This window comes from Felis catus, chromosome A2, assembly GCF_018350175.1.
Source record: "Felis catus isolate Fca126 chromosome A2, F.catus_Fca126_mat1.0, whole genome shotgun sequence".
In the NCBI taxonomy this organism is placed as follows: domain Eukaryota; kingdom Metazoa; phylum Chordata; class Mammalia; order Carnivora; family Felidae; genus Felis; species Felis catus.
The window spans coordinates 139,995,003-140,020,085 of record NC_058369.1 but is presented as its reverse complement, the minus strand read 5'-3'; the positions used below and the strand labels follow the sequence as shown (position 1 = coordinate 140,020,085).

Below are 25,083 nucleotides of genomic sequence, written 5' to 3'. Positions count from 1 at the left end.
GTGCTGGGCATGGAGTCTCCTTGGGATATTTATTGTCTGTCTGTTTGTCTCTCTGTCTTTCCTTCCCTCCCTCTCTTCTCCTCCTCTCTCTCTCTCTCTCTCTCTCTCTCTCTCTCTTTCTTTGCCCCTCCCCCACTGTCAAATAAAGTAACATTAAAAAAATAGAAAAACAAATTTAGTTTGTACATATATGAAATAGGAAACTCAAGGTGACCAAAGCAGGCAGCTTTTAGATCTCTTAGACAAACAATAAATTTGTGAGGAACTGAAGTCAAAAGAAGTTTGGGCTTTGGGGATAGTAAGTTAGTAAAGAAGTAATGAGGTTTGTTCATGTAATTTCCTTGGCCCTAAATTTCCTGTCTCTGGTAATAAGGATGTCTTCTGCCTTTCGGTTTGGGGGGGGTAGGGGAGGGTACCTTTCACGTAGGAGATTTATTTCCTGCTTTCAGGGGGACAAAGGAAGAGTCTTAGTTTCCTTGTTGCACCTCCTGTTTCTTTAGTAACTTTAATTCAAGGTAATATGCCAACATGGCGTATATTGGAGTGGCCTGTCCTGAACCCCATCAATGAAGAGTTGTTGAAGATCTCTGTTTATGAAGGATCTGAGGTACAAGGCAATTTTGTGGAGGTTCATGGGCTCATGAGTGAGCACAGTTCTTTACATATGCATTGTGGTTTGTCTTACTCTAGCAGTGGAAATGGCAGTGCATTTCCCGTGGTGTATCATCCTTGCAAAGGGGCCATGCTGTTCTTCTCTGTATCATTCCAGTTTTGGTATATGTGCTGCCCAAGAGAGTGTGCATTTTCCTTCATGTAAAGTGGCAGAGAGATGGAAGTCAGAGATGAAATTCACAGTCTCCCAGTGATGGTTAATGTGGTCATCAGTACTTTTCGCTTTGGAGAATTGCAGTAGATGGGGGGTTACATACCATCATAGAAAACAGTGTAAGCACTTGCAAAGGCTTTTGACATTAGAGGGAAGAAAATAACAAAGGAATTTTTATGAAGAGAATTAGTTTAAAAGATGAGCAGATTCTATGTAAAACTGTTAGGCTGTGTCTACATGGTTACTACAGATTTGATTTCACTTGTAAGGAAATGTCTCAAAGGGTTTAGTTTCCCAAATTGAACCACATGACACGAAGTAAAGGCTAGTATGTCGTGGGAATTTACTCTAGAGTTGTCATCTGGATAGCCTTGACTATTCAAGTCTTAAGATCCTACGCACTAAATTGAAAAATTTTCTCTACTCCCTTATTTTGGTTCTGAATCTGTTTTTACTTTTAGTTTTATTTATTTAGCTCTACTTTATCTCAGACCATCTTAATTCTATGAAACGGCAAAAAAGATTCTTTGCTAACCCCTTTCTAGAAGTCTAAAATAAAAATTAAGCTGCTTTTCCATTCTAACTGAATGTCTCTTTTCCCTCTGGCATACAACTTTAATTTCAGGAGGACAAATTATAGCTACATACTAGTTTCTTCGGCCACTGAAATGGCCTCTGCTTTACTGTACACATATTACAGTGTTATCACTGTTGTGGTAGGGAAGGAAGACATCAGTTATTCAGTTTTTCTTAGACTTCCTCCTTTTTTTTTTATTTCCCAAGCTTTCTGAATATGGTTTATAAAATAAAGTTTAGATAATGCCTTGAAAATGGTAAATTCATTTTTTTTAAATAAGAGGAGAAAATTAATATTTTTAACATGGTGATTTATTTGTAGCAGGAATCCTTATTGTGTTAAATCTCACTTTAGTGTGTTTTTCTCAATGGCATTTTCTTGATGCTGTGCTGCATTTCATGCCTGTGATCCTAGCGTTATGAGAAACAGTGATAAGATTTTTTAATATCAGGTGTATGCCAGTTGAGTTTGTAAGCACACTAGGATGAACTGGTGTGTGGTAAAGCTGAGATGCTATTAATTAAAAGATAAGCCAAGAAAAATGTTATTTTGTTATGATGATTTGAAAAGCCAGATGTCGACAGACTTACTGCATTCCTAGGAGAGTGTATTGGGAAATTAACTGTAAAATACTCCTATTTTTATAGTGCTTATTTATTTCCTTTTGACAGGAGCTTTTAAAAATCATAAAGTAATAGATGGGAGATAATTACCTCCACTTTTTAAAGTATAAAATATCTAGTAAAGACTTCCCAAGAAGTTATGGGATAAAGTTTTTACAATGCAAAAAATAGTTTTCTGTGAAACTACCTCTTATATAAAGAAACTTTTAGCAATATCCTCCAGGCATCTGTAAAAATTGGGTTGTAATTTGTATTTGAATTAATAAAATAGTAGAGTTTAGTAGCTCCGTATATAATGCTTTACCTTAACCTAAATTCTTATTGCACACTCTGTTATATACTCTAATGTGCTAACTTTTGGAACAGCTTTGGAATTATTATAAGCTGATAAGCTATAAAACTTACTGTTATTTTTCCTCCTTGACTCTGCCATCTGTCAGAAACAAAAGCAAAGCTAAAAATCTCATTGAGCACAAAAGATTCTGCATTGCTTAATGGGCCTTCTAAGGAGATACATCTGTCGGGAAAAAAAAATTAATGCTGCATTTTAAAGAAAATCTTTGTTCCTTAATTGCAGATGGGGAACTCAAGGTGATTTCACCACCACCCATCCTCGGCCTGTGGTCAAAGTAAAACTCTTCACTGAAAGCACTGGGGTCCTGGCCCTTGAAGATAAAGAACTGGGAAGGGTGAGTTGTGGTCAGTCCTGTGTGCTTGAGGTCACACAATTGTTACTTCTTGTGCTTTACACTTAAGGTGGACCAATATGTAGTGTGTGAACTTACTGTTGAAAACCTAAATAAAATAATTTACTTGTAATTTTCCATTGTCCCGGATTAATAGCTCTAATCTGTTAAAGGCAACTGTCAATAACATAGAAAATACTGTGATAGGCTTTGGGTATATAAAGGTTGTATATAAGATCATAGGGACCCATTTTGCTTACACATGCATTGGTCATTGGGTGTCTATGGCACAGGGCAACTTGTTGTTTTGGGTGAAAGGGAATTGTCATTTAAACATTTCCGTCTATGGGTTGAAAGAAGCATCTTGATATTTAAAGTCCATCTATTCAGGTCCATTATGATTAGACTAATTATAATATCTAAAGGTATTTCTGTCTCAATCTCTCGTGTTTTCCCTGTGAGTAGGTCTTTTTCACGTAACTTTTAACTCTGGATTTTTTTTTTTCCTGTACTCACTTCATACCTAGAATATATTTATCTGCAATTCCAGGGTCTTTCCACTATACTCAGCTCTTGCTGGCAGTGCATTAAGATGAGGGTGGATTTGTGATCTTAACACCTCTCTGTGTGAAAGATTATCTGCAGTCCCATTTATAAAGTACATGTGCTACAATGAGTAGGCTATAAAGTTACCTTCTCTAATGTGGATCTCTCTTACCCAGACCTGAAGACTGAACTCATAGGTATTTTTCAGAGATTAAAGCCTTCAGAAATCTTACCTGAAAATTTCTGGTAATGATGGACAGACAGCTTGTGTGATGATGGATGTTGAAGGATACTAGGATCGTTGGGTATATTGAAAATTTTTTCCCCCAGAGTTGGGCTTTTGATTCATTTCAAATCTGTATCCTCTTGTGTCTCCTTTACCTGATTAGAGTTTCCCATTTCTAGGGATTTTGTGAATCTGTACCCACACTCCAGAAATTGAGAATCTATATCCATATTCCAGGTTTCCTCTTCTGTTTCCTTGTTAGGTGTATTAAGACCTAAGAGCTAGGCCGTACCATTCATTCATTCATGTGCTTGCATATTTGTGCGCTTAACTCATTCCGCAAAGGTACATGTACAGGTAGCATAATCTTATAGAAGACCTTTGGAGACTCCGTATGATCTGATGGATTTATAAATCAGGTTTTTCACTTAAACTATTATTAATTTTACCCTATTTCCTTATGACTATTTCCCACACTCAAATAGCAGCCATTTTAAGTCTAATGCTATAAGGTAATTCTTTAGATATTTTTAATTAATTAATTAATTAATTAATTTTATTTTATTATTTTTTTTAATAATAAAAAGGTATTATTGGAGTTACTTTTTTTTCAATATATGAAATTTAGTGTCAAATTGGTTTCCATACAACACCCAGTGCTCATCCCAGCAGGTGCCCTCCTAAGCAGGTTTTATTTTTTTTTTTATTTTTTTTTTTAAAGCCTATTTTTTTTTTCAACGTTTATTTATTTTTGGGACAGAGAGAGACAGAGCATGAACTGGGGAGGGGCAGAGAGAGAGGGAGACACAGAATCAGAAACAGGCTCCAGGCTCTGAGCCATCAGCCCAGAGCCTGACGCGGGGCTCGAACTCACGGACTGCGAGATCGTGACCTGGCTGAAGTCGGATGCTTAACCGACTGCGCCACCCAGGCGCCCCCTAAGCAGGTTTTAAATTGGGTATATAAGTGATATGCTTCCCAGTTATTAGTATATCTGAGAAAGGCCTCATGCTCCTTTGCCCTCTTCATACAAGACAGGTTTTCTTTCCATACAAGGGTTTCTCAACCTCAGCACTATTGATATTTTGAGCAGGAAAGTGCTTTGTTGTTAGAATCCTTTCTGTACACTTTATATTTAGCAGCATCCCTGGCCTCTGGTCAGATGCCAGTAGTGCACCCAGCCTTAAGTCAAGATGGTCAAAAATGTGTCCAGACATTGCACCCTGGGAGGTGTGCAAAATCACCCTTAAGGATCCATTAAGGATCCATTGAACTACCCTAATGATCTGAGTAGGTTCCATGATTATAAATATCATTTATGTGGCAATAACTTCCAAGTTAAAATTTTTCTTTCTCGGAGCTTCAGATTTGTATATCCAATCCACATACTTAGTATTTCTAAGTTGCATTTAACAGTTATCTCGAACTAAATATTTCTGAAATAGAACTTATGATTAGCAACCGCATAAAGTTTTCCATAGAGGTAGTTTTTAAGTCTGTGACATGACATATACTTTGTTTCTCCTTCCATCACCTTAATGCTCCCATCTATTTGCAAGTTCTGTCAGCTTTCCCTAAATTTATTCTGAATACGTCCACATCTTAATTTCTCCTCTACCCTAATTCAGGACACCATCCTTCCTTGCTGCTAATAGTCTCCTTACTACTTTCCCATTTATCATGTTGTCCCCTCTGACCTAGCTTTCACACCTCAGCCACTATGATCTATTTAAAATTCTAAACAAATCACATCATTCTTCCCTAAAAATCTTCAAGTATCTTCTCATTTATTTGGAACAAAAATCAGACTCCTCGGGGAGCCTGGGTGTCTCGGTCAGTTAAGTGTCTGACTTTGACTCAGGTCATGATCTCACAGCTCATGGGTTCGAGCCCCACATAGGGCTCTGTGCTGACAGTGCAGAGCCTGGAGCTTGCTCCAGATTCTGTGTCTCCCTCTCTCTCTGCCCTGCCCCTGCTCTTGCTCTCTCTCAAAAATAAGCACAAAAAATTTTTATTAAAAATCAGAGTCCTCATCATGGTGTAGCATGTCCAAGAATGGTTCTCAAGATGGGACCCCGGATCAGCGATATCAGCACCTGGAAGAGTTAGAAATGCAGATTCTCAGGCCTTGCACTAGATCTGCTGAACCAAAAACTCTGAAGGTGGTGTGCCGTAGTGTTTTAACCGGGCCTCCTGGTAATTTCAAGACACCCCAACGTTGAAGAACCCTGATCTACATGAACTGACCTTTAAGTCTCCTGTTAGAGCCATCTTGCTTACTGTCCTCTTTCCTTCAGACTTGGCTTTCTTCCTTTCCTCAAACATATCCGATTCATTTCTGCTTTAAACTTGGGGTCTTCAGATGTATTGTAGTCTGAGTCCATGCACATATGCATGCACGATTAGAAGAAACTGGTGGTGATCAGGGCACCTGGGTGGCTCAGTCGGTTGAGTGTCCGACTCGATTTCGGCTCAGGTCACGATCCCAGGGTTGATGGATCAAGCCCCATGTTGGGATTGTGTGCTGAGTGTGGAGCCTGCATAAGATTCTTCCTCGCCCTTGCCCTTGCCCCATCTCCCCATCACACTCTCTCTTACTCTCTAAAATAATAATAATAAAAAAAACTGGTGATCATCTCTGGCTGGTAAAGCTACTAGTAATGTTTCCTGGTATAGCTATCTACTTTTATATTGGGAAGCAGAAACAGTTGGGTTTTTTTCTTTATTTTTTTTTTAATTTGAAGGAAAAAGCCTTACATGACCTGAAATTTACAGTGTAAATTTTTACAAATCGATACCTGGAGATCCTAATTTTAAAGTGAAGTTTTCTAATTAAAATTTTGTGTAGCAAAATTGTGTTGAATTTAAAGATGAGCAGCACAGTCCCTAAAATAGATAGATACCACAAGGAGACCCCACCACTGTACAGTTGGTAAAATGGCTAACGTACAAGAAAGCTGACAATATTGGGGCGCCTGGGTGGCGCAGTCGGTTAAGCGTCCGACTTCAGCCAGGTCACGATCTCGCGGTCCGTGAGTTCGAGCCCCGCGTCAGGCTCTGGGCTGATGGCTCAGAGCCTGGAGCCTGTTTCTGATTCTGTGTCTCCCTCTCTCTCTGCCCTTCCCCCATTCATGCTCTGTCTCTCTCTGTCCCAAAAATAAATAAACGTTGAAAAAAAAAATTTTAAAAGAAAGCTGACAATAACAAGTGCTGACAAGGATATAAAACAACAAACTTGATCTCTGCTGGGTAGAAATGCAAAATTGTACAGCTACTTTGGGAATACAATTTGCCAGTGTTTTTGTTTTTGTTTTTAAGTGAAACCTAGACATGCCATATTACCCAGAGGCTGTCCTCTTAGGTATTTACATGAGGTTTATTACTTAGTATCTGTACGTGAATGTTGATAACAGCTTTATTCCTAGTCACTAAAAACTGGAAGCATTAACATGTCTTTCAATGGAGGAACTGATACATAAACTGTGGTACATCCATAAAATGAAATGCTATTCAGTGATAAAAAGAAATAAACTATTAATTCATGCAACAACATAGATGAAACTTGAATGCAAGAGAACGAAATCAGACTCTTTGCCCCATTTAATACTCTTTGAGGATGGTAGTCTCAGCCCATGTTGAGACAGAAAGTGAGAATCTGATTAAGACCTCTCAGCAAGTGCAAGAGTCAGTATTTGAACTTGGGTTTTCTGATCCCAAAGCCTATATTCTAAATCATTAAACAGTACACCTGATAAGATGAGGAAATTTGGCAGTATTTTACAAATCTTGGTATGAATATGGGCCCATTTAATTTCATGGCTTAAGGTAGGAACCAAATGTTATTTAAGCTAATGCCATTTTATGCATTTCATAATATTTTATGCCATAATTTGCATCTTCCTACAGTAATCTCTGGAGGCACTTTCTTTTTACGTTTATTTGTTTTGATAGGGAGGAAGGGAGAGAGAATCCCAAACTTGCTGCATGCTGTCAGCATGGAACCCTCTGTGGGGCTCAATGTCACAAATCATGAGATTGTGACCTGAGTCAAAATCAAGAGTCAGAAGCTTAACTGAGCCACCCAGATGTTCCTCTCTGGCTGCACTCTTCTATGTCATAGTGCCACTCAACTGTCTGTGCACATAAAGAACCCCTAGGAAGTGCATGAAAAGACTCAGGCTATAGGCCCACAGTCATCTTTTGGTTGGTTGGGGGTGAGTCCAGGAAGGAGCATTTTAAGCACCTCTCAGGAACTAACAGTGTGCACATAGGGTTGAGAAGCACTGGTACAAATAGTGTCACTAAGCAGCCGGAGTTGAGAACTGGTAACGCCCAGGGATAAGAGAAAATCTTCTCTAGCATATAGTTTTGTAAAATGATAGTTCAAATTTAAGTAGGCATTGGCCAGTTGAAGGTTATGTTCTTTGGAAAGTACTTGGCATGCAGATTTCGTTTGGAGATGGCAGGTGCAAATACTTATTTATAGAAATGGAGGTGGCATATGGAGATTTTTCATTTGAATTGGTGGCCAACCCTCTACCAGGTGCCTTAGGGAATACCTGGAGACAGAACAGGGAATTTTTCATATTATGGGCTTGTTCTAGCAAGGAAACAGTTGACCAATCAAGCACCCAAAAGTATATCGTTCATCAATGATACTGCAATAGTACTTTATGGTAGCTATGCTTTTGATGAGCATAGTATAATGTATAAACTTGTCGAATCACTGTGTTTCTACCCCTAAAACTAATGTCACATTATGTGTCAGCTCTGCCTAAATTAAAAAAAAATTAAGATGATTTTGTCCCCAAAACTTTAAAGGCAAGGCTTACTTAACATAGCTGTATAAAAATCCAAATTGCTTCCAGGACATCTATTTGTGGACAACGGAGTTTCCATTGAGCCTTTCAGAATTGATTTTTGTACTCCTTGGTAACTTTTTAACTTGCTGAATGGTGTTCTTTAGTACAAAATGAATATTTGAAGTTTACACCCAAGTAACTTTTTAGTTTTAGGAGTGTTTCTATCAAAGCATTCTAACCGTTGTTAGAAAAAGAGCCTAGTTAGTGTCTGTTCAAGCGCTGAGTTCATGGTCTTGATAGCACATCATCAGTATCCACAGAAGGATGCTCGTTTTTCCCCCATGAGGATAGAGACTCCCACAAATCAGAGAAGCTATTTTCCTTTCCAGGGGAGCCAGAACGTCTTCTAATTTGATTAAATATTTTAAGATAGCAAAAGACTAACAGTCTGATTATCTCTTAGATACACATTTTTAGAGTAGTTATATTTTTGAAATTAAGGTTTCATTTTATGTATTTCTCTCACTTTTTCTATTTGACTATCTGCTTGTATTTAACATTTCTCAACATGGAGATGTTCATACGCAATAAATTCAAAGTGACAGTCACGTTTGTTTTACAAATACAAATACTATAAGGAAATAGCAGCTGGTGGTTAATTTCAAATACATTTTAAATATTAAGATAAATTAGAATTGCTGAAATGATTACTCCATTACATTGAACTATTATCTTTCAAGCGGCTTGTAATGTCTTAATGTAGCAAGTAAAAATTAGCTTATATGTTTGCCTTTTTCGTTGTTTCTTCTGTTTGCTTTATGAAGCATCAAAGGAGATCTGTCTCAAGAGTGATCAGAATATGCACAATTTTTATTTGTTTTTGAAACTTGACAAGAGAAATAAGCAATTGAGTGGTATGTTAACCCGTCTGTCGTCTTGGGAGGTAAAGAAATAGTTGTCTTAGGAGCTCTAATTAACTGATCAGTCTATTATTATTTTTCTTGCCTCTCTTGTTTTTCTGGCGTATATCCTCTTCACTTTTTCTCATTTGTGTGGCTTTGATTGAATTCTGTAAGTTTTTCGTTAATGCTAAAACTTTCAGCAGCCACATTAATTATTAATGCCAAACTTAGCATATTTAATTGGATATCCCATATATAACTGGTTAGAACTCATAGACTTAACAATTTTTTTAATGTTTATTCATTTTTGAGACCGAGAAAGAAAGAGTGTGAGCGGGGAAGGGGCAGAAAGCAAGAGGGAGACAGAATCCTTAGCAGCTCCAGGCTCTGAGCTGTCAGCACAGAGCCTGACAGGGGCTCGAACCCACAGACCATGAGATCGTGACCTGAGCTGAAGTCAGCCACTTAACCAACTGAGCCACCCAGGTGCCCTTAGAGCTCATAGACTTTAAACATTTGTCTAATTGCCTGCTTTATACCCAGTCATCATAGAACTTTGATTTCAACATACACAGTAATAAGTTAGAGGAGTAGACTACAGATGTTTTAAATAACTATCCTAATTTTTCAAAAATAAATATACAGTTAAATTCATAAAAAACGCTTTAGGCCTTTCCTTCACTCAAACCGTCAAAATTTATATTTGGATTAAAAAGTTTCCAGCATTATGTGAATTTGATTCATCTACATATGAATCAAGCATTAGAGAAGCTGCTAGCAAAATCATAATACGTATTTTTCTTCACTTTGAAAGTGAAATTTAATATCCAGTTTTATTGAAATTGCCAGCACTAGATGCCTGCTGCTGTGGCCGGCGAATTAATATCATATACTGCAAAATGGAACGGAGACTCATTTGCATTTCATATGCCTAATTGAACTCACCCTATACTGTGGACTTTAATTTTTGTAGTTTTAGCAAGCGCTGTAGCTTCTCTGAAACTAAAATTCACAGAAAAGGTCTCATCCTCCTTTAGTCATTTCATATAGCCATCCCTCCCTCCCAGGACTCTGCTGTCCTGTCTCAGGATCCGTGCCAGTGACAAGCTGGACCACGGACAGGTGGAAGGCCATGGATGATTCATAGATGGTGCAAATTTTTTCTAACTGTTTTTTCTAACTGCAGTTAATTATGTCTGCTCATTAATCACATGCCGTGAAGAGTTAGAGAAGACTTACCATTCAGAGTCTGACTTTGAAGGAAAAGCACCTTTGATAACATGCATCAGTTGTTAGTGACTCTGCCTCAGACCTTCTCTAGGGAGTTGGCTGAAATCTTCTCTGTAGAGGTAAAGGAAAGCATATTCTTACCTACTCACATTCAAGTGGGTGAACAGGTTTAAATAGGCATCCTCCATGGTGGGTCCATGTGGGTGATTATGTTAGCAGAAGTTGGTGTTTCAGTTTTCCCATAGTAATAAAGGTCTGCCTCTCCCCCAGACAGAATATTAGAAACCATATACACTGTACTTATCTCTTATTTCTAAGAATTATGGTGTTATTTCCTCATGGTTTTAATTTTCTTTTCTCTACCAACTAATACTGATCATGTTGAACATTTTTTTTTCATGCTTGTCTTCCACATATCTTCTTGGTATATACATTCATCTTCTTGACCATACATCTTCTTTGATGAATCTGTTCAAATAGCTTCCCCAATTTTTAATTGGGCTGTTTATTGTTCTTGAGTTTAGAAAGACTATAATAAGTTGTTTATACCTCCTTTATCAGATATATTTGTAAATATTCTCCCAGTCTTTAGTTTGTCTTTGTATTCTGCTCATGGTGTGTTTAAAAGAGCAGGAGTTTTTAATTTTGATGAATGAAATTCAGTTTGTGAATTTGTTTTTATGGCTTGTGCTTTTGGTACTATATCTAAGAAATTTTTGCCTAGCCCAAGGTCAGAATTCTCCTCTGAAAGTTTTTTAGTTTTAGATTTTTATGTTTAGATCTTTGATCCATTCCAAGTTAATTTTTATATCTACAGCGATGTATAGGTCAAAGTTCACTTTTTTGTTATATGAATATCTGGTTCTAGTACCATTTGTTTATTAGAGAGTGTGTGTGCAAGGGGGGAGAGGGGCAGAGAGAGAGAGAGCATCTCACGCAGGCTCCACGCTCAGTGTGGAGTTCGATACGAGGCTTGATTCCATGACTGGGATCATGACCTAAGCTGAAATCAGGAGTCAAACGCTCAACTGACCAAGTCACCCAGGTGCCCCTTTAGCACCATTTATTGAAAAGACTTTCTTCACTGGTTTTCCTTAGCACTTTTGTTGAAAATCAATTGTATATGTATCTGTGGGTCTATTTGTGGACTCTCTAGTCTGTTCCATTGGTCTGTTTTCCTGTCTTAATGCCACTAGTGTACTGCTCTGATTACTTTAGCTTTCTCATAAGTGTGTCATAGCAAGTACTGATAGTTCTTCAACTTTGTTCTTTTTGTTTTTGATTTCCCCAGTTTTGTCTGTTGTAGTATAGTTCTTTGCCCTATGAATTTTAAAATCAAGTTGTAGCTTTCTATAAGAAGACACTCAGTGTTATTTTGACTATGATTTCATTGAATCTGTAGGTCAGTTTTGGAATTGATCAATAGTATTGGGTCTTTCGACCCATGGATACGGTGATATATCTCTTTCTTTAGGTCTTGCATCATTCCTCATAGCAAGGTCTTAGAGTTTTCAGTGTACAGGTCTTGCATTTCTTTTGTCTGATCTGTCACTTGACTATTTCATATTTTTGATGCTATTCTAAATGGCATTGTTTAATTTTTTAAACTAGGTATTACTAGTATATTGAAATACAGATGACTTTTCTATACTGATCTTCTATCCTGCAGTGTTAGTCAACTCACTAGTTGCAGTAACATTTTGTAGATTGTTTCTCCATAGACAATATTGTCTAAAAATACAGTTTTTCCTTTCCAATCTAGATAGTTTTTATTTTTGTTGCCTTATTGTACTTACTAGAATCTAAATTACAGTGTTAAATACAAGTGGTGAAAACGGACTTCCTTGTCTTCTTCTCAGTTTTAGGGGGTAAGCATCTAGTCTTTAAACATTAAGTATAATATTAGCTGTACTTTTTTTTTTTTTTTGGTAGATCCCCTTCATCAGATTGAAAAAGTTCCTTCTAATATTTATTTGGGCTCTGATCTTTATTATTTCTTTTATTTACCTTGGGTTTAATTTATACTTTTTCTATTTATTAAAAGCTGAAGGCATTGATATGAGAAAAATCTTTTTTCTAAAATAGACATTTAGTGCTATAAATACACATTCCCTAATTACTGCGTTCATAGCATCCCACAAATTCTTTCTTTTTTTCATTTTCGTTCTTTTGAAAATACTAGGTTTTATTTTGATTTCTTCCTTTGACCATAGGTTATTAAGCATGTGCTATTTAGTTTCCATATATATTAGAGTTTTTCAGAGTTTTGTTGTTGATTTCTAATTGAAGTCTATTAATTAGAGAATATACTTCTAGAACTTTGATCCTTTTAAAATTTACTAAGGCTTAGTTTATCACCCACAACCTGTTGGATTTCCATGTGCATTTGTAAAGACTGTATTCTTCCATTGTCTAATAGGGTGTTTCATAGAAGTCAGATAGTTCAGGTTACTCAGATCTTTCATATACTTACTGATTTTCTGTTTACTTTTTTTAAAACAATTTCTGACAGATTGATACTAATCTCTATTATTCTGGATCTGTCATTTTTTTGTTCTATCTTGAAGATCTGTTCAAAAATATTAAGGATCTGTATATATTTTTAAATTAACTGACTGCTTTGGCATTATGAAATGACCTTCCTTAGCCCTCATAATATACTTCGCTTTAAAATTTCCTTTATCTTAGGGGTGCCTGGGTGGCTAAGTCAGTTAAGTATCTGATTGTTGATCTCAGCTCAGGGTTATGAGTTCAAGCCCTACATTGGTCTCCATACTAGGCATGAAGTCTACTACTACTATTACTAATAATAATAATAAATAAAATCTACTTTATCTTAGCCATCCCAGGTTTTTTAAAACTAGTGTTAGCATATCATGTCTTTTTCCATTCTTTAATCTACTTCTTTACATTTAAGATGTGTTTATTTAAGGCTCAGTGGAGCATGTGACTCTTGATCTTGGGATTGTGAGCTCGAGCCCCACATCAGGTGTAGAGATTACTTAAAAAAATAAAATATATTTAAGCAATGTATAACTGGGTCTTTTTTTTAGTCAATCTGGTAGTCTTTTAATCAGAGTATTTAAACTATATTTTATTACAATTTTTGATATGGTTAAGTTTAAATCTGTCATTTAGGTATTTTTTGTGTCTCATGTCCTTTATTCCCTTTTTTCTCTTTAGACTAACCAATTTTTTAACATATTTATTCATTTTTGAGAGAGCATGAGTGGGGCAGAGGCGGGGACAGAGGATCCGAAGGCAGGCTCTGAGCTGACAGCAGCAAGCCCGATGTAGGGCTCGAACTCCTGAACCGTGAGATCATGACCTGAACCAAAGTCGGATGCTCAACTGACTGAGCCACCCATGTGCCCCAACTAATTGTATATTCAGTGGTTCCATTTTTTATCAATAACTGTTATTCTAGGTGTTGCTTTAAATCATCACAGCCTAACTTCAAGTGATGTTGTAGCACTGAGTTATAGTGTAAGAACCTTACAATAGTGTATCTCCATTTCCTGTTGAAGGTGAGGCCAAGGACATACTGTCATTTCACCAACATCTAACAGTATTTAATCTATAATACATGTGCAGCTAATGTTGGGAAGATGAATGAACAAATGAATCTCTTAAACTTGGCCTGATTCCATTTTATTTCTCATATGCAAAATTATAGCAGACAGTAGAATGACTCCCTTTGAATGCCTGAGCTTCAAGTTATAAACAACAATTGCAGAATAATGTAAGGTTTGGATCCTATAAGAAGAGTGAGGTTCTAGTAGAGTCAGGCTCTCTCCTTGTAATACATGGAATAAGCAAGTTGGAAGAGCCTCAGATCCATTGCTAACCTCTTCTTGTAGTTGCTGCATTAAGAAAAGAAGTTCCTATGCATCTTGCTGCTATCCATAACCACTTAGGAATGTTCATCATCATGGTCTTTAGCACTGATGCCAAAAAGCTAAGTACTTTTGTTCCCTACTAGTTATTATCTGCAGTGTTTGAATCAAAAATAAATTCTTTAGGTAAAAGGTGCATGATTCAAATTGGTTCTTGAGCACCAGAAACTGAAAATATAAAACCTGCTTCCAGAAGACGTGGATTCTGGTATTGGCTTTGTCATCGTAGCCATGGGGACAAGTGGACAGATCACTCAACTTCTCATTCTCTGCCCTAATCTTTATCTTCCACATACCTCCATCTTACCATATACTGAATGTGAATCAAATATATTTTAAGGATGCAGCTGAATCCAGGTTTAGACAGTCTGTAATTTCCTCCTTCCCATCCTACTATCGTATATTCTGGATTAAGAAATAAAATTGACTTGGCTCTAAAAATCCTTACAGTATTTAATAACCACAGCGAGAACAAAGCTACATTAGTTATTATAACGTTTGTGAAATAATTAAGGGAGTAATTTGTTGGATTAAGGAGGGGGAGGTAACACTGTAAGTGTCCATTGATATCCTGAAGAAATTTTCTTAGGTATCCATTTAACTTCAGTGTCAAATTATTTACATAACCAGAGTAACGCCTATCCTTTAAGGGTGATGTGAGAATTAATTTAAATTTCACAAAGCACTTTGAGGCATTCAGTTGAAAGGTTCTTTATAAATGCCAGGCATTATTACAACCAGCCTAGTAAAAAGAAACGGGATAAAGCTACTCATGCCGTGTCCTCTGACAGGAACTGTATTGGTTAGGGAAGTATAAAGGTTACCGCTATTCATAATTTATGGTTGAGGGGAATAGATCAAGAATAGTAATGACGCTTTTCTGTCCAGTTAAATCTTAAAAAACACAGATATAACAGTGATGGAATATATTGCTCTTCCAAGGAGAAGTATGAAATCGATACCTTACAAGCAATAAAAATGATATAGGAAGATGAATAAAGGCCAGTATCTTTAATCACGTCATAAAAATACAGTGACAGCCTTGACTGTCCCTCCTTCAAAATCTTCAAGAAAGACTTTGCAATGGAAGAAATGATTCTTGATCATGTGGGTGTATAGAATTTGAAATTTGCTAGAAATACATGCAGATGGTCTTCATTGTAGTAACCAAAATAATCAGCCTCATTGTTAAGAACTTAAAAATGTATATGATAAGTCAAAATTTTAACACACAAAAACTTTTCCAAAGATTTCATACAAGCAGGATGCTTCAGGTACGTGAGAGATAATCACACACAAAAACCTCTCGTTAAAGTAATCAGACGAAGCTACGGATTGAAGTCTGTGTGTAAAAATATCTTTGAATCACACTTGGCAGAAGAAATTTAAAAGGTAAATTTAGTGTTCTTTTAATCACAGCATTTAGTGTTTTTATGATCAAATCTCAGCCTTTATTGTCTGTATTAGTTTCAATTGGGACTTTAACAAATTATTAAAAACACAAATTTATTGTGAAGGTCAGAAGTCCAAAATGAGTCTCAGTTAGCTAAAATCAAGATGTTGGAAGAGTTGCGTTTCTTTCCAGAGGATCTAAGGGAGAATGCAATTTATTTTTACTTTTTCAGTTTCTAGAGACTGCCTGTATTCTTGGCTCATGGCCCCTTCCATACCAAAGCCATCAATGGCTAATTTGAATTTGAATGTTTCTCACATCACATGGCTCCAACACCCACTTTTCTGCTTTCCTCTTCCATATCTAAGAACTCTTTTTTTAAAGTTTGTTTGAGAGCGAGCAAGTGAGCTAGTGGGGGAGGGGCAGAGAGAGGGAGACAGAGAATCCCAAGCAGGCTCCGTGCTGTCAGCACAAAGCCAGACCCAGGGCTCCAACCTACAAACCGTGAGATCTTGACCTGAGCCAAGACCAAGAGTTGGACGCTTAACCAGCTGAGCCACTGAAACACCCCTCGGAACTCTTGTAGTTGTGTGAGGCCCACCTGGGTAAACTGGGTTATCTTCTGATTTTAAGGTTGGCCAGTTAGCAATCTGCAATTCCATCTGCTACTTCAGTTCCCTTCTGCCTTAGAAGAGAGCATATTCACAGATTCTGGGGATTAGGTTGTAGGCGTCTTTGGGAAACTTACTCTACCTACCACAGTCCAGGAATGGAAAAGGAGAGTTACTTAACTTTTTGCAGACTGGCAAGTAAACGGCATACAGATTCTGACATTGACTATGGTCATTTTCTGTTACCACGGCTGGCAGTACTTTAGTTGGCAAGCCTTTTTCTCTTTTCACCTCAGTGAAGTATCCATTTTAGGCTTGTATTTTTGTTTTGGGTTTCTCTCTGCATGCATCCATCCAGTCAGCCACCCAAAATGCTTGGTGTAAGTATCTGCCCCAGATTTGAAGCTAGGGGACCATGGTGAGGAAGAGTTTAATTGAAGATACTGACTTAAATTAACCTGTAAGGCGCTGATGAGCTACTTTACCACACCATAGCTTCTGCCTTCAGGGAGCAGAGTCTGCTGAATGCCTTCGAAGAAATTCTTCACATAATGGTTCATTATTAAGTCGGGATTTCAGAAAAGACTGAAGAATTTTGACACCTTGGTTTTCCTTTTCCGTACCCTTTTCCCAGCTCCCATCATGCAAATAACAAAGTTTTTCATCTCTGTCTTTTAACAATTAATGTCAGGGAAAAGTATTTAATCAAGATGATAATATTTCTTGTACTGTTTTATTTATTGATTGATTTTTCGAAAAAGGCCTTATTTGAAAAGCACTATATAAAAGGAAGCAATTGTGTGGTTCCGTCAGGTCAGGTGCACATTTGGTAAGGGGTCGGGAGTTGGATCAGTTCCATATTGTAAATTCCAGGATTCTTTCCACCTTTAAAAATAAAGGGAACTGGATTTAGCCCACGGACAATAAGGTTGACAGAGACTTAATGGTAATCTTTCAGTACACAAAAGAGCATTGTGTTAGTGAGAATGAGCAGGTGTTCTTTGTTTCAGCTAAGTAGGACAGGAAGCAGGGATATTAAATGGAAGGAAAAATAATTTAGACAAAGCAACCTCATGTGTATTAAAACACAGGCAAGTGTTACTAAGAAGGATGTAGATTTCTCTCAGAAAAATCTTTCGATTTATCTTCTCCGTGCACTGAAAATACAGAGGCCCCCGATACTGGAGAAAATATATACTAGTTATTAACATGTGCTAAATAAAAATTGATTGAAATGAACTAAATTCAGTTATTCTTTCTCTCAAGGTTATAACTCTCAGGAAGGGACTTGAGAGGTTCACGAGGAATAGTCATTGTGAATCTTAGCTAATGTATAAAATCTCTGTCATTTGAAGGAGAAAGATAGAAAAATGTCAACTGAACCCAAAAATCAAGGTTTCTTATCAAGACAACTCTACATATCTGAGGAGATGTTCCCTTGCGCATGTCCTTAAAACAGCTCTGTCTCAAGGACATCTGATTGTCCACATAAAGGATTTTTTAGGGGAGAGCATGCAAAGGGAAAGAGAAGAGAAAGAATCCCAAGCAGTCGCCATGCCCAGCATGAGGTGGACACAGGGCCAATCCTACAATGGTGAGATCATGACCTGAGCCAAAATCAAGAGTCAGATGTTCAACCGACTGAGCCACCGAAGCTCCCCTCAGAAAAAGGATGTTTAATCACAATTGAAACATGATTCCAGCTAATAGCATTTTCACTGCCACTTACTGTCTTTTAAAGGTGTATTTCCAAGGCCAGATCATCTCTTAGTTGAATGTTAGGATACCTCACCACACATTGAGTTACATGACTGCATCTGGGATGCATACAGATGGATAGAGGGGTATTAATTCTTTACTCCAGGATATACAATTTCCCTGGCTTAAAAGTATCTTCTAAATGCATGTTATGGGATAACCTTATAAACTCCTTAGCAAAACATCTCCTTTACAGACTATCCCTAGTCTTCCTTTCTGGTCTCATCTGTCAGCACAAGCTTCCCATTTCCTTACTGTCTTCATGCTATCCGGCTTTATTCCCCCCGCCTTGGCCACCGGTGCTTTTCTAGCCGAAGTGATCTTGCCTGACTTGCCCTGATATCACTTAGGAGTCAGGTGAGGTCTTTTCCTATTCCTCAAATAGATTTTTGTTCTTGAAACTATTGCAGTCTGGCCTCACATAACTTGCTGAGATCTTGAGTAATTTGTCTGTTAAACCAAGCAATACCCTTTCTGTTTTTCTTACCCTTCCTGTGCTTAACCTCTCAATTGTCATTTGACACTGACGGCTATTTCCTACTCCCTAAAACACTGTCCAGCTTAAATGCAGTGTATCACCTTCTGGTTTTTCTGCGTACTTGGCCCCTGGTCTCAATTCTGTAGTTATCTTCCTAATTCTCAAAAGGTCTTCACAGAATTCTCCCTTACCTTTTGTTTTTTTTTTTTTTAACAGTATTATTGACTATATTCCCCAAGCTGTACTTTTTATCTCTGTGACTTATTTTATAATTGGAAGTTTGTACCTCTTAATCTCCTTCAGTTATTTTGCTCATACCCCCATCTACCTCCCCTCAGCAACCACCAATTTTCTGTATTTTAGAGTCTTTTTTTTTCTCCGTTTTTAGTTTCCACATATAAGTGAAATCATATGGCATTTGTTCTAACTTATTTCACTTAATACCTTTTAAGTCCGTCCATGTTTCAAATGGGAACATCCTTTTTTATGGCTGCATAATATTCCATGCTTGTATTCCGTCTTCATCTATCAGTGGACACTTGAGTTGCTTGTTACTGTAAATAATGCAGCAAGAGATATAGGGGTATGTGTATCTTCTTGAATTCGTGTTTTTGTTTTGGCTTAGTTCCAACAGCCTCATGTCTTTGTCTTAGTTTCTTCCCCGTGTCTTGCCTTGTAATTCTTAATGTGTTCTTTTAGACTCCCAAATGGAAGTAATTCCTCTATGCAGTCTGTCCTGATCCCTTCCAGAATTGCTGGTTGCACCCATCTTTGAGCTAGAATTGTACCAAGTATGTATCTCTATTTTACTTTAAGACTAAAATGCAATTATTGTGGTCATATACTCTTTTTTTCTTCCTCTCTGCTGACAGATATTTATAGGAAACCAGTGAATTGTTTATCTGGCCCCAGGGCCTATCTATCCCTCTCTAGTTCTTCTAGATTTTTTCCCTTAGCTTTTACATCTTTAAGACCTTGTTGAAATTGTTTAGAAGGCTTTAAGTGGATAGGTCACAGAGTTCAACTAATGTGGTGTGTGCATAAATGTACATGACTTCGCTTTAACTAAGGTATTTTAGGAAAGCAATGTAGAGATGTCAGCTTGTACAAATATGTTAGAACAGAGATCCTATGAACTATTACTCTAAACATTATGTGTATGTGTATATTTACACTTCATTCTTAAGTTTTTTCTTCCTGTGTATTAAATTTGACAGAATTTTAAACAAAGTGTAAAACAAATTGTGTTTTTCATTTACACCTCAGCAAACATGGCAAGTAACTTTGACATTTTATTATAAAGAAGATACATTGGCTTTATATTTAAGGTAAGGAATCATAAAATGTGTGTGCCATGCTAAGTGACAAGACATTTCAAGTGTTGGTGACAAAAATAAACTAGAAGAAGCAGGAATGTGTATAGAAAGGTTCAGAGAAATGGATGGCAAAGAATAGACTAGTTTGCTTAATAGAAGAAGCTAACTATTTTGTACATAGCTATAGTTTAATTTAGATGTGAACCTGGAATATAGCAGAATCCTTAATAAATCTTTATATCTGTTAATATTTTAATTGTACCAAATCCTTTTTTTAATAATTTAACTTTATTTTTTAAATTTTTTTAATGTTTATTTTTGAGAGAGAGGGAGGGAGGTGGAAGAGCAGAGAAAGAGGGAGACACAGAATCCAAAGCAGGCTCCAGGCTCTGAGCCGTCAGCACAGAGCCTGATGTGGGGCTCGAACTTGTGAACTGTGAGATCATGATCTGAGCTGAAGTCAGATGCTTAACCGACTGAGCCACCTAGGCACCCCAAGTTTGTTTTTTTTGAGAGAGGTCTGAGATGGGGAGGGGCAGGGAGGGAAGAAGGGAGGGAGAGAATTCAAAGCAGGCTCCAAGGTGTCAGCACAGAGCCTGACCTGAGGCTCAAACCCAGGAAACCGTGAGAACATGACCTGAGCCAAAGTCAGATGCTTAACCCTGAGGCACCCAGGTGCTCCTGTACCGGGTCATTTTCAAGTAGAACTGCTTATCTTAAGAATTGTAAGTGCTTACCTGTGAAAGAAGATACATGAAGCAAAACTTTGTTAATGTTTTACTTAGGATTCTATGAAATGCTGTAACAAACATTTCACTTGTTCCAAACAGTAACACCTGTAGAACACTTTACTGTGGGCGTTACCGATAGATGGGGTAGATGTCCTCCACCTGGTGATTCAGGGCTCCGGTTTCTCTCATTTTATGGCTCTCATTTCCTAGAGCAGTGGCATCTCTGGATTTGGCTAGCAGATGAGTAAAGAGGGATGTATCTTAATTTTTCCCCAAAGTGATACTGACCACTTCTCTTCATATTCCATTAGCTAGGACTTTCATATGTCCCTACTTCGTGTAAGAGGAGCTCAAAAACATAGCCTCTGGCTGACTAGCTGCATCCGGCAGCAGCTCTATGCTAGTAAAAGCACAAATCCTGGTAAACAGATGATCAGCTGTAGTTCGCCCCTATAGCCAAAGAGAATGATTGTGTTACCCTGCCTCCTACATACAGAACACCTTCACTTCAACTCAAGGGCATCACCCCAAAGTCTCTTCCGGTCTAGCTTCTCCATCAGTCCCAGCTGTGGCTCTTTGCAGCCTGATGACCTATGAATTCAAGTTCATGTTTAACTACCTCCACCTCCCCTCCCCACCTTGCCCTAGCACAAATCCAGTCTACAGCGGTGGAACAGGAATAAGAGAACTACAAGTGTCCCATCTGAAAAAAGGTAAAGTAGAAAATGCATAGTAGTATCTGTCCGTCGACAGTACTGAGATCCTGTCCTGGCAGGCACTGTGAAGATACCCTGTCCTGTCAGTGTTTAGGATCTCTTGACTAGACCCTCGTTATGCATCTGAAAGAGAACTCCTTTGTCCTTTACTCTCCTTGGCCCTTGGAGCTCTACACATTGGGAGCTGCCTCTTGTCTGTTAACATCCTTGGCAACACCACGTAGAGCAGTGTGACCACTTCATGCTTGTGCAGTTTGGGAACCTGGAAACAATTTTACAGCCATTGTTAAGACTAAGTTCAGGGTTTATTCACCAGTACAGTCCCTTTAGAAACAACAGATAGCATAGGTATGGATCTCCATTGGTTACACATGTCAGTGTTTCTTCCTGACAAACAATTCCAGGTATTTCAAAAGGAGGAAATGTAACACAAGGAATTGGCTTCAAATGTGATAGAACAGAGCCACCAAAGAAATGACTGAGTAAACCTAGAGACTGACAAAATGAGAAACCTTTGCACATCTTAGGGATAGAAGGGCAATAGGAGAAAGTGATATGATCAGATATTATCCGATATTATATCATCGGATAGAGCTCCAATAACAAGAAACTGTAAACTCCGTGAGGGATCTGAGTCATCCATATTCTTTTACCTTTTCGTGTCCCCATATAATGAGCCCTCAAATGTTTACTTAAGTAGTAAATCCTTCCACTGATATCACTTAGAAATACTCACTAGGAATCTAAAATGTGGCAAAAATGATGGTATTCAACAGTGAGATGATCCTTAATTTGTGGATCAGATGCAGTTAGTTGTTTTGGGACCTTATTTGATAACTGTCATCAGCATTTAGAGAATGAGAAACTGTCAGAAGTTTTCATTTAAATAATCTCTTCCTGTTTAAGGCTTTTGGAGTTTGGAACAACATCAGTTTTTGTGTAAACATAGAAGGAAGAATTAAAAAGGAATAAAGTATGTATATGTAGGTGGCTCATGCCAAAATAAATTGGGGGGGGATGTGGGGAGAAAGAGAAAAAGCTTTCCAGAATTGCTAGGGAAATGGAAGCTATAGCTGCAGAGGTTAGATCTACAACTCTTAGTCTTTGTTTCATTTTTGGAATCCTCCTCTAAGTTAGTAATAACATTATTTTGTCTACTGGTTTGAGCCAAAAATCATCACTTTTTTTTTTTCAACGTTTATTTATTTTTGGGACAGACAGAGACAGAGCATGAACGGGGGAGGGGCAGAGAGAGAGGGAGACACAGAATCGGAAACAGGCTCCAGGCTCTGAGCCATCAGCCCAGAGCCTGACGCGGGGCTCGAACTCACGGACCGCGAGATCGTGACCTGGCTGAAGTCGGATGCCTAACCGACTGTGCCACCCAGGTGCCCCTCATCACTTTTTCCTAAACTCATTTAAGAAAGAATCTGTAAAATATTCCATTGGATACTTTAGCAGTCACAGAGGACTAATTCTATAATACAGTTTTTGAAGATCTCACAAATGCCATTTTCTCTGTTCCTGGATGTGCCTTTATATGCTCAAGTGTATAGATATGCTGGATTCAACTCAACTGTGGCTTTTAGGATAGGCTTTGAGCAAAGTCTCAAAATAGTAGATACATTTAACAACTTGGGAGTTGAGAATAGTTTAAGAAGCTTTTATGACTGTTGTCTTTCTTAGAAAAAGAGCTTTGCTTGAAAATTTCTGTGTGAATAGTTCCACTTATCCACAGAAATGAAGACTTTTTTTTCTTTTTTTTGCCAGAGCATGCCAAATTTAGTTGCCATGTTTTGCTTTTAAACACATGAGCATGTTTATAATTCTTGCATTTACATAGAAACTTCAGGTTTGTTTACTTCTCACATTGGTATAAAATAAGAATGGCTTAAAGTATAATATACTGCATTTCATTTTTTTTAAATTTTAAAGCACGTGTGCAAGCAGGGGAGAGGGATAAAGGGAGACAGAGAATTTTAAGCAGGCTCCACACTCAGCCAAGAGCCCGATGTGTGGGGCTCGATTCCATGACCCAAAATCAAGAGTCAGACGCTCCAGCTGACTTAGCCACCCAGGCTCACCTACACTACATTTCATATCTTTATCCTTCAGGATATAGGCTTCCCATTTAAAAATATCAAGGCCTTGATATATGCTGTGTCTAAATAATAATCTGACTAACAAGGGGGAAATACATCATTTTATATACAGACATGCCTCAGAGATACTGTGAACTTGGTTCCAGAGTTCTGCAATAAAATGAATATCATAAAGTGAGTTAACTGAATTTTTTGTTTTCTCAGTGCATGTGAAAGTTACATTTATAATATACTGTAATATAAGTGCAATAACATTGTCTTTAAAAGTACATATCTTTGGGTGCCTGGGTGGCTCAGTCTGTTGAGCATCTGATTCTTCAGCCCAGGTCATATCCTCACAGTTTGTGAGTTCAAGCTCTGCGTTGGGCTCTGTGCTGACAGTACGGAGCCTGCTTAGGATTCTCTCTCTGCCCCTCCTCCACTAGGTCGGTCGGTCGGTCTCTCTCTCTCTCTCTCTCTCTCTCTCTCTCTCTCTCTCTCATAAACTTAAAGAGTATATACCTTAATTAAAAAACACTTACTACTGAAAATGCTAACCATCATCTGAGCTTTCAGCAAATTGTAATCTTTTTGCTGGTGGAGGATCCTGCCTTGATGTTGATGATTTCTGAATGATCAGGGTGGGGTGACCCTGGTAATTTCTTAAGATACATGAAGTTTGCCATGTCAGTTGACTTTTCCTTTCGTGAACAATTTCTCTAGCATGCGATGCTGTTTGATAGCATTTTACACACAGTAGAATTTCTTTCAGAATTAGTCAATCTTCTTGAACTCTGCCATTGCTTTATCAATGAAGTCTAGATAATATGCTAAATCCTTTATTTTCAATTCAACAATCTTCACAGCATCTTCATTAGGAATAGATTCCATGTCAGGAAATCACTTTTTTTAGTCGTCTGTAAAAAGTACCTCCTTACCTATTAAAGTGTAATGAGATGATAGCCATTTGTACTGTGATGTATTTCGCTTAAAAACTTACAGGCCATTGCTGGGTAATTGGCATAATTTCAATATTGTTGTGTCTCAAGGAATAATTAGTCACATTTTCAGGTTCCACTTCTGGCTCTCTTGCTGTTTACACCACATCTGCAGTCACTTCCTCCACTGAACTCTTAAAACTCTCCAGAATCATCCAGGAGAATTGCAGTCAACTTCTTCCAAACTCCTACTGTTACCTTGACCTCTTCATGTGAATCGTAGATGTCCTTAATGGCATCTAAAATGGTGACTCCGGGGCACTTGGGTGGCTCAGTCAGTTAAGCATCTGACTCTTGATTTCAGCTCAGGTCTCCAGGGTTGTGGGATTGAGGCCCGTGTTGGACTCTGTACTGACAGTGAGGAACCTGCTTGGGATTCTCTCTCTGCCCTTCCCTGTTTGTGCATGTTCTCCCCCCCCACCACCCCTAAAAATAAATAACTTTAAAAAAAATGGTGACTTCTTTTCAGAAGGTTGTCCATTTACCTTGCCTAGATTTGTCAAAGTAATCGTTATTTAGAGCAGCTTTAGCCTTAAAAAATGTTTCTTAAATAAGACTTCAGAGTGAAAATCACTCCTTGACTCTTGGGCTACAGAATGAATGTTGTGTTAGCCAGTGTGGAAATAGCATTAATCTCATCGTCTATCTCCAGAAGAGCTCTTGGGTGACCAGGTGCATTGTCATTAA

The 25,083-nt window shown here is 37.9% G+C and overlaps 1 protein-coding gene and 1 non-coding gene across 24 annotated transcripts in view; one reads left to right on the top strand and one right to left on the bottom strand.

Moving 5' to 3' along the window:
- The window catches only part of CADPS2 (calcium dependent secretion activator 2), a 540,930-nt gene that overhangs the window by 273,928 nt on the left and 241,919 nt on the right, over positions 1 to 25,083 (top strand). For all 23 annotated transcript variants that reach the window (XM_045052688.1, XM_045052669.1, XM_045052676.1 and 20 more), the window contains one exon: positions 2,604 to 2,715. In XM_045052688.1, coding sequence (XP_044908623.1) covers positions 2,604 to 2,715 — 112 coding nt within the window. The remainder of the gene's footprint in view (positions 1 to 2,603; positions 2,716 to 25,083) is intronic.
- On the bottom strand, positions 696 to 797 carry LOC111559618. The gene has a single exon (XR_002740747.1). It is a non-coding gene; the product is annotated as a U6 spliceosomal RNA (small nuclear RNA).